Source organism: Mastigoproctus giganteus, chromosome 11 (genome assembly GCF_048544385.1).
Source record: "Mastigoproctus giganteus isolate SK-2022 chromosome 11, ASM4854438v1, whole genome shotgun sequence".
NCBI classification, from domain to species: domain Eukaryota; kingdom Metazoa; phylum Arthropoda; class Arachnida; order Uropygi; family Thelyphonidae; genus Mastigoproctus; species Mastigoproctus giganteus.
The window spans coordinates 170,925,497-170,938,621 of record NC_143585.1 but is presented as its reverse complement, the minus strand read 5'-3'; the positions used below and the strand labels follow the sequence as shown (position 1 = coordinate 170,938,621).

The following is a 13,125-nucleotide window of genomic DNA, read 5'->3' as shown; positions in this document are numbered from 1 at the left end:
ATAGTACTAAGTACGTTAATCCCTAATTAACTTACTTAGTACTAGATAGTATGAACCAGAGCTGTAATGCCCAATATGCACTAAACTGCATATTAGTACTAAACTCGGGGTAGTGGAAAATGAAAAAGGCCTAGAAGTAATTGTGCAGTCTGATATCAAGTTCTCTGATATGAGAAATGCAGACAGGCTGCCAGGACAGTTCATGCAGTTTTGTCAATAATATACATGAACTTTGCTAGCAGGGATGTACAAATAATTATCCCATTGTACAAGACAATCGTTAGGCTACATCTAGTCATATCAGTATAGTCTGAAGACCTCATTTTTGGGAGGGTGTAAAGCTGCTGGAATGGGTGCAAAGACAGGCAGTAAGATTATTGAAGGGAACAAATGGATGGTCTTACCAAGAAAAGCTTTAGTTCTGCAAATTTCAGCATCTGGTGACTAGGTACCTGAAAGGTGATCTGATTGAGTTGTTTAAGAGTTTAAATAGATTGAGCAAACTCAGTGCTGATTGTATTCTTCCTCTTGCTCAGACTACTTACATAATAATAATAAATGTAAGGTAGATATTACATATAAATTCAAATTAAGGAAGAATAGTTGCAAATAGATGTTTGACTTCAGCCAGCCAGTGATCTATTGTTGGAACAAACTTCCATCTGTTGTTGTGGAAGTGGGTAGTTTGAATAAATTCAAGGACTAGACATATTATCGGATGGATGCACAATTGATGTGGAATGGTTTGTTTTTTGTGCTATATAAGCTTGCTTTCTTGCATCATGTGCCACTGTTAATAATAATAAATGTAAGGTAGATACTGCATATGGAACAGAGAGTGGTTATTAACGGACATTGCTCTTCCTGGACTAATGTTATTACTGGAGTCCCCAGGTTTCTCTACTGGGCTCATTGTTATTTTCTATATTTATTAATTGATATTGATGAAAGCAAATCGAAGTTTGCAGATTATATGAAGATTAGTAGGGTAGTGTATCACAGTAATAAAGTTATGCTACTGTAACAAGATCTAAACAGATTGGCTGAGAAATGACAACTGAAGTTTAATGTTGACAGTTGCAAGGCAAGGTACTTCATATGGGGAGCAGTAATCTCAGATTAATGTAATAGCTGTGATTCGCAACCCTGCCAACTTTCTTTCTGGTATTAATTGTTTGGTTAGATATGGATAGCTCATGGGGTTTTCTCAATGATGAACAGAAATTTTGCCAGCAGAGACAATCCTTGTATAAAGCAATGCTTAGGCCACACCTTGAGTACTGCATACAGGTCTGGAAGCCTCATTTTAGGAAAGATGGGGGTCTGTTGCAATGGGTGCAGAGAATTTCAACAATATTGGTTCGAGTAGAAAAGGATCCTCTTACTAGGAAGGCTACAGTTTTGTAAATTACAGCATCTGGCTTGCAAGGCACTTGCAAGGAGATCTGATTGGATGTGTAGAAATTTTGCCTTCAGCAGTGTGTGATTGACTGTTGGAACAAACTCATATTTTGGTTGTAGAGGTGGGTAGTTTTTAGAAATTCAAGAAGAATTAGATGAAACATTAAATGGGATGGACAAGTGAAATGGGAAAAGTTTTTTTTTTTTTTTTTTTGCTGTTCTGTGTAAGCTGGCTTCCATCATTTGTCAATACTACTACTAATAATTATTTTCATTTGTTATTTACACATTATTTATTATTTTTTTATTTACTGAAAGATTTGGTATTTTCATCAAACATGTAAGTTGGTTCTCATTTTATTCTTCTTTCGATTTGACCACTAAATGTGCAAATCATCTATAAGCAAATCACCTTTGTGCATTACTGTTAGAATATACAATGACTTTATTACAGAGTTCATTAAATCACACAGCTAAAATCTCTGCTTATGTAAGTTAAATTGTCTATACAATTTAATTTACATAAACAGTTAAAAGTAAAAGAAAGCATATATATAGAAATCAAAAATTATGAAGTTTGTTGCTTCTATGAAAAAACCAAGCAGACTGACTAGATTTTTAATAGCACCAACAACACTAATATGATGTGTGCAAAAATTTTCTAGAAAAAAATTGATAAATAAAATGCCTACAAATTGGCTGTCACATAATTTTTTTTTATTTGCAACAATTTATGAAATATTGAATTTGTATTTGTTTTTTTGTTTTTTTTGCAGTGTAATCTTCGTGCATCATATCAGTATAGTCGGTGTTACAGAAAAGTGACAGGGATGAAATTTACCCTTCTTTGCTATTGTCATAATGTTTTTTATGAGTGGAATCATGCTTTTGTTATATTAATATGATAGCTTTGGTTCTTCCAATTAAATAACTTTCAATTTATTTGAGTGAAGTTAGGAAAAAATAAAGGCAGACAGAAAAAAAAACTTCAAAATTTTTTTTGGATAGCTGGAATTTTGCTATATTCAATATTTATCTTTCTTTCTTTCTTATTTTTTTGAAGTTACATTATAATTTTATCCAGTGTGAAAAAGTGGGTTGTTTTTGATTTTTTATAAATAAAGGTTTTCCAGAGCTTGTTCATTTATTTTCCAATCAGCTTTGTTTTCTTGTTTTGGTTTTTTTTTTTTAGGCGCATTAGCAACTAAGGCCATATTGCTCTGGGGATATGCGGTGGTCATTCCCTGACCTTTCCGCATCCTCTGTATTTGATGGGCATGGGCTCGATATGATCAGCAGTGCTAGTTTTAGCTATATAGCTGTAAATTCTAGTGTTATATTGAATTTTAAATTATTTTTATTGCAGTAGTTGGTCTAGATACCATATCCAATATAGAGCTGTGGACACCAGCATCGCATCTCAGAAGATCATCTGAACAGATTAGTAAACGGTTGAAGCCCTCACCTTTTCTGGATTTCAGCCTTCTTCCTGAGAAACATCCTGCAGTCATCATACCTAAGTACAACAATTACCCAATACGTAAAGAATTCATTGATGAAGTTACTAAAGCCATAATTCCTCTGAAAATATTAGACCTTAAAGGTATAGACCTTGAAATTTTTTTATTTAATTTTGAAAGAATTTTAGATATAATTTATCTAATAGTAATATTTTCTGGATTGAGAAAAATTAATAAATTTAATTTTATGAGTAGTAAACATGGAATACCATATTTCAGCTACCTCGGTATTGTCTTCATTTTTATATAATTATGCAGACAATATATATGTAGCTTATCATGAGTTTGTATATCTTGCTGATTTAATGTGATTTCAATAAAGGTCCCAACTTGACTCCCCCTTAGATTTTTGCAAAATTTCGTAAGATTTTACTTTGAATTATAAATGAATTTAGATTTTATGTTATTCATAACTTTATTTACTATACTCCTAGCATTGGTGTACATGCATCTCTTCTTACTGTTAATCACTCTAACACAGCCCATGTATTTACTTGTTTTATGACTCTCTGCAATTCTTGATTGGCGCCTCCGTAGCCAGGTGGGAAGGAGCAGCAGTGCGTAGCACACACTTCTTGATTAGACCGGGGTTCGAGCCCGTCACCACCAAATACGGAGGATGCGGAAAGGTCAGGGAATGACCACCGCATATCCCAGAGCAATATGGCCTTAGTTGCTAATGCTCCTAAAAACTAAATAACAAACAAACAGCAATTCTTGAAATCCCAGTAACTTGCTTACTGTGCTGCTACTCATTCCAATATAAGCAGTGCCAGACTTTTCCAACTCTGCCTGTGACTACTGTTAATCTATTAGTTTGTGTCTGTGAATTTTCGCAAGCTAGCAGTTTTCTGATCCACCTAACATTGCCTCACATCAGCAAATATTCTTGCACCCTTTCTATTTAAGTGTATCCTGTCCCTGTAGAAGCAATCTCTCCTGTTAACAAGCACAGACCATACTGAGAAAAATTCTACACCATGAGCCTTGCACAGTCTCTCCAGAGCAGAATTGAATGACAGGGCTCTCATCATATACTCCCTCCTATCATGTCTGGGCAGGATTGCAGACACTTTCAAATTTAACCCTAACGCAAGACTTTTTTTCAACATTGACCTGTACTTGTTAAGTAAATCCACAGATCTCCTACACTTAATGTCACTAGTGATAGAATGTAGAACGATATCATCTTTTGTGCCCTTAAAAGGTGATATTTGTTCTACGACATCATCAACTTTTGACCCTGGCAGACATACCCTGGTCCTATTCCACCTATCCTATTTGCACAATATATTTCCCATCTCCCTGACAATTGAGTCACTGACAATAACTAGCTCTTGTGGAGGCGCCTCCGTAGCCAGGTGGGAAGGAGCAGCAGTGCGTAGCGTATGCTTCTTGATTAGACCGGGGTTCGAGCCCGTCACCACCAAATACGGAGGATGCGGAAAGGTCAGGGAAAGACCACCGCATATCGCAGAGTAATATGGCCTTAGTTGCTAATGCTCCTAAAAACCAAATAATAACAGCTCTTGTGGAACCAGCGCATTCTGCCTTGGATTGCCAGGCAATACAGCGGCAATGTGCTGTATTGCCTAATGCACAAAAGTGAACTTTTGCATTGAGTTGGGCAACTTAGAGCTTGATCGACCCCTCATTTTAATTCCTTTGAGGACATCTGCCCAACTCTTCAAACTCTCATAATAGCCCATCAGAATGCTGAGTTGGCACATAATTTCTTAGCATTCTCTGCACCTAGCACACACACACACACACAATGACATTCTCCATGGCTAGATCATGTCCTCTTCCAGAAAGTCCACAAACATGTCACATTTTGCACAATTTTTTGACTGTGATGCGTTGGAGACTTGCCCCATTCGGTTCTCTTCTGAGCCACAGCACTTCCGTTACTTTGTGCACATTGCTTTGCTGCTCTAGTCTGTGGCATGATTTCCATTTAAATAACAATAAAATTTAATAAGATTTATAAGTTAAATTGATTAATTAATAGTATACTAAGCTAACAGATTCCTAATACAGTGCCGTGTATTAAAGCTGTATAATTTTATATTATACCTTATGCTATCAATTTGAGATAAACATTTCACTATTCTGAATCAATCTAATATACTACAACAATGGTGGAAGGTTTCAAACTGTACAAGTTTTACCGATACTAAGCAATAACCTAAGTATCGTAACTAGCAAAATAAAGCTACTTTTAGAAAATTAATTAATATGCCAGTAAAGTCAATGAAATGGCAAAAATTTAAGAAAAACTTCTCTATTAGCTAAAGCGTAAAAACTTCGCCTGCACGGAGATACTCGTTTCCCTAGTACTCTAGTTGAAGGGCTACCAGAGCAAGGATCATCTTTGACAATCCTCACTCTTTCAAGCAGTTGTCTTTAAATTTTAGAAATCACTGAAATGTCTTAGTATGTTAACAGGAGAGACTGCTTCTACAGGGATGGGATACACTTAAATAGAAAAGGTGCAAGAATATTTGCTGATGCCATCGAGGCAGTGTTAGGTGGGTCGGAAAACTGCTAGCTTGGGGGGATACAAGGATTAACAGATTAACAGTAGCCACTGGCAGAGGTGAAAGTGATTCTTGCATTGCTTCTATTGAAATGAGCAACAGCCTGGAAAACAGAATGCAGGATATTTCGAAGACTGCTGGGAGTCATTGCGGTACAAGCAAACACATGGGTTGTGTTAGGGTAGCTAAGAATAGGAACAGGTGCATGTATACTTGCGTGTACACCAATGCTTGGAGTTGGTAAATAAATTTGATGATTTTGAGGTATTGCTCAAAACATCATCAAAGGCAGATATTGTTGGAATATCAGACACGTAGTGTCACACAGATATAAGGAATGCAGAACTGGAATTTGGGGAGTACAATGCGTACAGAAAGGATAGACAGGATAGGAAGGGAGGAGGGGTTATGCTATTAGTTAAGAAACACATAAAATCCAAGGAAGTGAAGCCAGTCGACATCGCTGGACAGTGCAGTGTCGAGTCAGTTTTGGTGTGACACAAGCATTGGGAGATCAAAATGGAGAATAGGAGTGTGCTATAGGCCTAATGACTCTGATGAGTATAATAAGAAACTGTACAGGGAAATAGAGTGGGCCAGTAAATCAGAGAGTCTTATAATGGGGATTTTAATTTCCCAGATATTGACTGGTATTTGTGGGTTAGCATTAGCATTAGCATTAGCATTAGTAGAGGCATTTGATGCAAGAAAGCAAGCTTATGCAGCATCAGCCAAAAAAAAAAAAACCCACTTCCACTTCACCCCTCTGTTCATTCAAAATACCTGTCCAGCTGAGCCTTAAACTTATTTACGCTATCAACCTCCACGACAAGGGATGGAAGTCTGTTCCACCAACCAACCACACGCTGGTTAAAGGCAAATTTCCACATATCTATCCTACATCTGTCTTTCCTCAATTTGAATTTATGCCCTCTCAGATGATTATTCTGAGCTAGAGGAAGAATCCCATCAGCATTGAGCATGCTCAAACCATTCAAGGCTTTATACACCTCTATCAGATCACCTCGCTGGTGCCTAGTCTCCAGACACTGTAATTTGCAAAACTTAAGCCTTTCTTCGTAAGAGCACCCCTTTGTTCCATTCACTAATCTTGTTGCCCTTCTCTGTACTCATTCCAGCAGCTCTACATCCTTCTTGAAATGAGGGCTCCAGACCTGTATACAGTAGTCTAGGCGTGGCCTGACCATTGCCTTATACAAGGGAATAATCACCTCCTTATCCCTGCTGGAAAAATTCCTGTATATCATTCAAGTCAAGCGGGCCCAATTTCGGCAAAGTCCGGATGGTCTGTGACAGCCATATCCTCCGCTTGCACCTTCACGATGGTGGGTCTGTTAGTAATCCTGGGTATAACCTGCATGCACAAGTACATGGTGGGTGACCACACAGGTGTGAACCAACGTAAGCAGGGGTCGGGGTGTGGTGCCCACACCACATGGAGGAACGCCGCCCCCTCTATGTTACCAGGCACCACTAGGTGGTAGATGACTCTCATCAACCGGTGAAATACCACCACTTTGCTTATTGGAGGCTTGAAGTGGTGGAGCCCATGTTTAGTCTCTAGAGCTAAGTTCCGGTCAACCCTTTATCATGCAGTATGATTGATGACTTTTGAGGTTATGATGAACATCGTGGCGAGATCCAATATTCCTTACATTTCGAGGGTACAGCTCTAAAACGGTGTTCGCAGGCAGGCCGCTAGTTAGTACACTGGTCCAAACCTATTGATAACTCACTAGGAGGCTTCCGGATCAGCTAGTGTATAATCTTGCTACCTCTACTCTGCCAGATAGTGACTGGAGGGAGTCCGAGTAGTGTGTATGCGGGGAGCATTGTCGAGGCCACGTTATGTCAAGGATCTGGGTATATTCTTACCACGTGTACACCATATCCAAAAATTTCATTACTTCATACAGCATGTCCCATGCACTTTTTCTTACTATTGAATACACCATGAATTGTCAAACTAATAGAGCAAGCTTATCTGCGAAAAGATCTAAACCTCCCAAGCACTTCCTAATTCATTTCACAAATATACGTGGTTTCAATTCTAATCTCAACGATGTCCATTTCCACTTGCAGTCTGCCAAACCCCATGTACCTTTTCTGACAGAACCTCAGTTATCGATTCATTCAACTACTGCTCATCCCAGTTTCCCAAATTATTCGCTGTATGATTCCTTTCGCCTCAGAGGTGGTACTTATGCATATGACCATTCCGATAATCCCTGTCAAAGACTTGGTAATTTGGAGTCTCCTCTTTTCGATCTTCTCTAGCTTAAAATCTCTCTACCTCATTGTGTAAGATTCATCTGTTGTCTCTACCATTCTCCCAACTCCACTAATCACTTGGAGCTCTTTTACTTCCTCTCTTTGCAACTAGAGTTTCTCCAGTCTAACTTTCCTAACAGTGAGATAATTTTTCTTGGTGATTTTAATGTTCACAACTCCAGCTGGCTTCTGTTTTATAGTCACACCGACCCAGCAGGTTGAGATGCTGAGGCTTTTGCAATTACTAATGAGCTTGCACAGATTGTTCATTTACCTACAAGAATACCAGACAATCCTAATCATACAGCCGATACGCTTGATCTTTTTCTCACAAACAACCCTTCTAAGTACACGGTCGAAGTGAGAGGTCCTTTAGGCACTTTAGATCACAACTTAGTGATTGTCTCTTCTCCAATGGAACCTTTATCTCATGGCTATTCCCAACCTCATGTTGTTTGGCATTACAAGAATGCAAAACGGGATGACCTGTGAGACTTCTTTTCTTCTTTTCCTTGGTTAGATTACTGTTTCAAAACTTCTGATGTCAACGTTTGCTCAGATCGTGTCAGTGAAATTATTCTTGCAGGAATGGAATCCTTTATCCCACACTCCACTTTAAAATCTCGTCCTTTATCGAAACCTTGGTTTTCCAATAAATGTGCTAAGGCTGTTCAAGAGAAGAATGTTGCATATCGTAATTTGCTTGTTTCTGATTCTTCGGTTTCATTTTCTGCCTACACCAAAGCTCGCAACAATTGTAAAGCAGCTATTTATCAGTCCAAACTAGAGTTTGAACAGGATAAGAATCGAAAACTTGCTTCTTGCCCTAATGGTAGCCGAGCAGTCTGGTCTCTTGCCACAGCTATTGGCCGCAACTTTTGCCCATCTCTGCTCCCACATCTATCCAAACCAGATGGTTCTGTTGTCATTTCAGCCAAGGATAAAGCTTACCTGCTAGCATTCCATTTTTCTTCTAGCTCATATATTGATGATCTTGGTAAAACACCTCCCACCATTCCCAACACGCTCCATTCAATAGCTCCTGTGGTCTTCCGTCAAAAGGATATCAGAAGGATTTTGATGAATCTTGATGCTAAGAAAGCTCCAGGTCCTGATGGTATTTCTCCACTTGTTCTCAAAACCTGTGCTCCTGAACTTATTCCTATTCTTTGCCGCCTTTTTTCACTCTCTTATTTCAAAGGTGTTTTTCCTTCTGCTTGGAAATTTGCTCATATCCAGCCAGTCCCTAAAAAGGGTGACAAATCCCTCCCATTCAATTATCGTCCCATTGCAATTACCTCTACTCTTTCTAACGGAATGGAGAAATCAATTAACTGTCAACTCTTAAACTTACTTGAAACCTTCCATCTGATCAACGATCGCCAGTATGTATTCCGTCAGTGTCGATCCACTGACGAGGCTTATGTTACCCATTTATGGACTAATTCAATGGAAAAGTTCAGTGAAACACAAGTAGTTGCTCTTGACATCTCAAAGGCTTTTGATCGTGTTTGGCATAAAGGTCTTCTAAACAAGCTTCCATCTTATGGTTTGCCAACTCTTTTTAGTAATTGGTTATCCAGTTTTCTCTCTGATTGCTCACTGAGGGCGATGGTAGATGGCTCTCTGTCTTCAAACTTTTCCACTAATGTCGGTGTCCCCAAGGCTCAGTTCTTTTCTCCACTCTTTTCCTCTTGTATATTAATGACCTTCTTCCATTGACTGGAAATCCTATCCATAGTTTTGCTGATGATAGCACATTGCATTCCACTTTCCATTTTGAGAAACCTTTTCCTGCTCAATCAGCTTCAACTTCTCAAAAATCTGCTACCAATTCCTTAAATGCCAATCTTCGGGTAATTCTCCAGTGGGGCAAAGACAACTTAGTTGATTTCAACCCTTCTAAAACTCAGTCTTGTCTTATATCTCGCAAAAAAGGATTCTTCTGCTCCTATGCTTATCTTTAGTGACACTACGATTTCTAGGCAAAATGATATATCTCTTTTGGGGATTACCCTGACTTCTAATCTCTCTTGGCACAAGCAGATTACAAATATTGCTTCCTCTGCATATAAAAAACTGGATTTTCTCTTTCGCTCTCGGAGTTACTTTTCTTCCAAACAGCTGCTCACTCTGTATAAATCGCAAATCCGCCCTGCCTTGGAATATTGTTCCCACATCTGGGGTGGTGCCCCCAAAACCTCTCTCAGGCTTCTAGATTCCATTCAGAAGAGGGCAGTTAGGTTAATTAATGATTCATCTCTAACAGAGTCTCTCCACTCACTTTCTTATAGACATACTATTTCTGCTGCATGCCTCTTCTACAAATACTTCCATGGGTACTGTTCTTCTGAATTGGCTTCTATAATTCACACTCTCTCTTTCAAAACAGTCCGAACACGTGCCACCACCATCCAACATCCATTTACTGTCCAACTTCAAACCCACAGAACCAACTTTTCATCTTCCTCATTGATTCATTCAACTGCCGTTTTCTGGAACAACCTTCCTTCATACGTATTTCCTGAATATTACAATCTACAGAAGTTCAAGTCCAATGTCAACAAATATCTTCTTTCGTCTTCTCATCCTCCAACCCAAGCACAGTACTAAGTACTATAGGTTCTAATACCTCTCGTGTTTGGGGTTCACATAAAAAAAAAAAAAAAAAAAAAATTAGTGGAGTCCCTCAGGGTTCAATGTTGGGTCCATTATTGTTTTCTGTATTTATAAATGATATTGATGATGGTATATCAAGCTTAATGTCCAAGTTTGCAGATGATAGAAAGGTTGGCTGGGTTGTTAAGGGCAATACTGATGCTATCCTGCTGCTGTTATGTTATTTGGTTTTTTTTAGGAGCATTAGCAACTAAGGCCATATTGCTCTGGGATATGCGGTGGTCATTCCCTGACCTTTCCGCATCCTCTGTATTTGGTGGTTACAGGCTCGAACCCCGGTCTAATCAAGAAGCGTATGCTACGCACTGCTGCTCCTTCCCACCTGGCTATGGAAGCAACCTATGCTGCTGCAACAGGATCTGGAAATGTTGAGCAGATGGGCTGAGAGGTGGCAAATGAAATTTAACATTGATAAATGAAAATACTACATATTGGAAACAGCAACCCCAGAGCAATGTATCAACTCTGTGGTACTACACTGACAGTGGTAGAGAATGAAAAGGACCTGGGGTAATTGTGCAGGCAGAATAAGAAGTTCTCTGAGCAGCGCAGATGGGCTGCAAGAGTAGCTCATTGGGTTTTGTCAATGATATACAGGAATTTTTCTAGCAGGGATAAGGATGTGATTATTCCCTTGTATAAGGCAATGGTCAGGCCACACCTTGAGTACTGTATACAGGTCTGGAGGCCTCATTTCAAGAATGATGTAGAGCTGCTGGAACGAGTACAGAGAGGGCAACAAGATTAGTGAATGCAACAAAGGGTTGCTCTTACGCTTAAATTTTGCAAATTGCAGTGTCTGGAGACTAGGCATTGGCGAGGTGATCTGATAGAGGTGTATAAAGCCTTGAATGGTTTCAGCATGCTCAATGCCGATGGGATTCTTCCTTTTGCTCAGAATAATCACCTGAGAGGGCATAAATTCAGATTGAGGAAAGACAGGTGTAGAATATATGTGCGGAAATTTGCCTTTAGCCAGTGGGTAGTTGGTTGGTGGAACGGACTTCCATCACTTGTTGTGGAAGTTGATAGCCTAAATAAATTTAAGGCTCAGCTGGACAGGTATTTTGAATGAACAGAGGGGTGAAGTGGAAGTGGGTTTTTTTTTTTTTGGCTGATGCTGCATAAGCTTGCTTTCTTGCATCAAATGCCTCTACTAATGCTAATGCTAATCTTCTCTGAAAGCTGTTTCTTTGGATTTTGTTGCACTTTGCTCTAATTAGGAAGAAAATTTGATGCAAATTTGTTTCTTAGTAAAATCAATCAAATGAAATACATAAAAAACCTTCTGTTCAGTGTGTTCTTGTTCATTTAGACAAAATCATATTAATTGATGTTTTGTCCATTGGTGTATCTAGATGAAACACTGAACATTTTGCATTGTGTCACAACTTGCTATGAATCCAGCATGGTCAGCAGCAATAATTTAAAAATAAGAAATCAGTGGCAATGTGTGTTCAAACTTTTTGATCATACCTCTTATAATTCCGTGGAACTGGCAAAGTCAAACCGAAATTTGGAAAATAGTATCTCAGAATTTGTGTATGAAATTGTAGTGTTGCGCACATGAAAGTGCAGATGTTGATTAACGAGGTTAAGGAAATCAGATTGATTGAAGATAGGAAGAGGTTTGACAGGCTGTCAGTTTTAACAGTGGAAAAAATACTGGACATTTCTGATTGGGGTTTGACATCATGAGAAGTCCAGAAAAGGCAGTTTGCAAATTGCCATAGTAAGGCTGCATCTCACATAGCTCAATTAGGAGAGAGAGCATGCTTAAAAAAAACACCTTCAGTCCCTTCAAGATGGCATCTGTGTATGACCTTCAAGAATGCACATGAAGCATTTACAATATTGCTAGTGGTTTCAAGGCTTCCATACAATTAATGGAGAAGACATTCTGGATATCAGATTTTTCAGTGGGGAAGGGTGATATCAATTATTGGGCTCTGTCTACTTCTTAAATGTGGTTGGCAATTAATTCCACCTGCTAATCAGGAGATGCATATGCACAAAAGTTTCATATATGATGTGCAGTATTATGAAGATATATAATGGGCCCATATCCTTTGAGAACATTATCATTTCAGAGTATTATCATGATATGATTCTATATCCCTTCATAGCACATTTAATAATTATTTGATTATATTATTATTAATAATTTAATTCAGACATCAAGGATGGTCAGAAAAATGGCAGATGTGCTTTATGTAACAAAATGTACTTAGGGAATAGCAATCCCAAAATAATTTATACACTTGGTAGGAATAAATTTGTATTTTTAGTGACAAAGTAATGGAATAAAGCAAGCTATTACAGCATCAGACAAAAAAAATAAATAAATAAAAACCACTTCTCAAATCACTTGTCCATCCCCTCTAACAGTTTATGTAGTTCTTTGAATTTATTCAAACTACCTACCTCTTCAATACTAGACAGAAGTTGGTTCCAAAAATCACCTACTTGCTAGCTGAAGGCAATTCCCACACAATCCTCCTTCCTCCATTTAAATTTATGCTCCCCCCATGTGTGTATGATGTACTCTAAGCAAGAGGAAGGATTCCAGATTACTCAATTGATTTTAAGCACATGAAGCATTTACAATATTGCTAGTGGTTTCAAGGCTTCCATACAATTAATGGAGAAGATATTCTTTAGAGGGAATGGTTGTGTGAAATTGTTGTGGTTTT

At 38.5% G+C, this 13,125-nt stretch overlaps 1 protein-coding gene across 1 annotated transcript in view; it reads left to right on the top strand.

Annotated features, from left to right (window-relative positions):
* The window catches only part of LOC150078573 (protocadherin-like wing polarity protein stan), a 570,595-nt gene that overhangs the window by 386,958 nt on the left and 170,512 nt on the right, over positions 1-13,125 (top strand). The window contains exon 22 of the mRNA XM_090384617.1: positions 2,768-3,004. Coding sequence (XP_090240743.1) covers positions 2,768-3,004 — 237 coding nt within the window. The remainder of the gene's footprint in view (positions 1-2,767; positions 3,005-13,125) is intronic.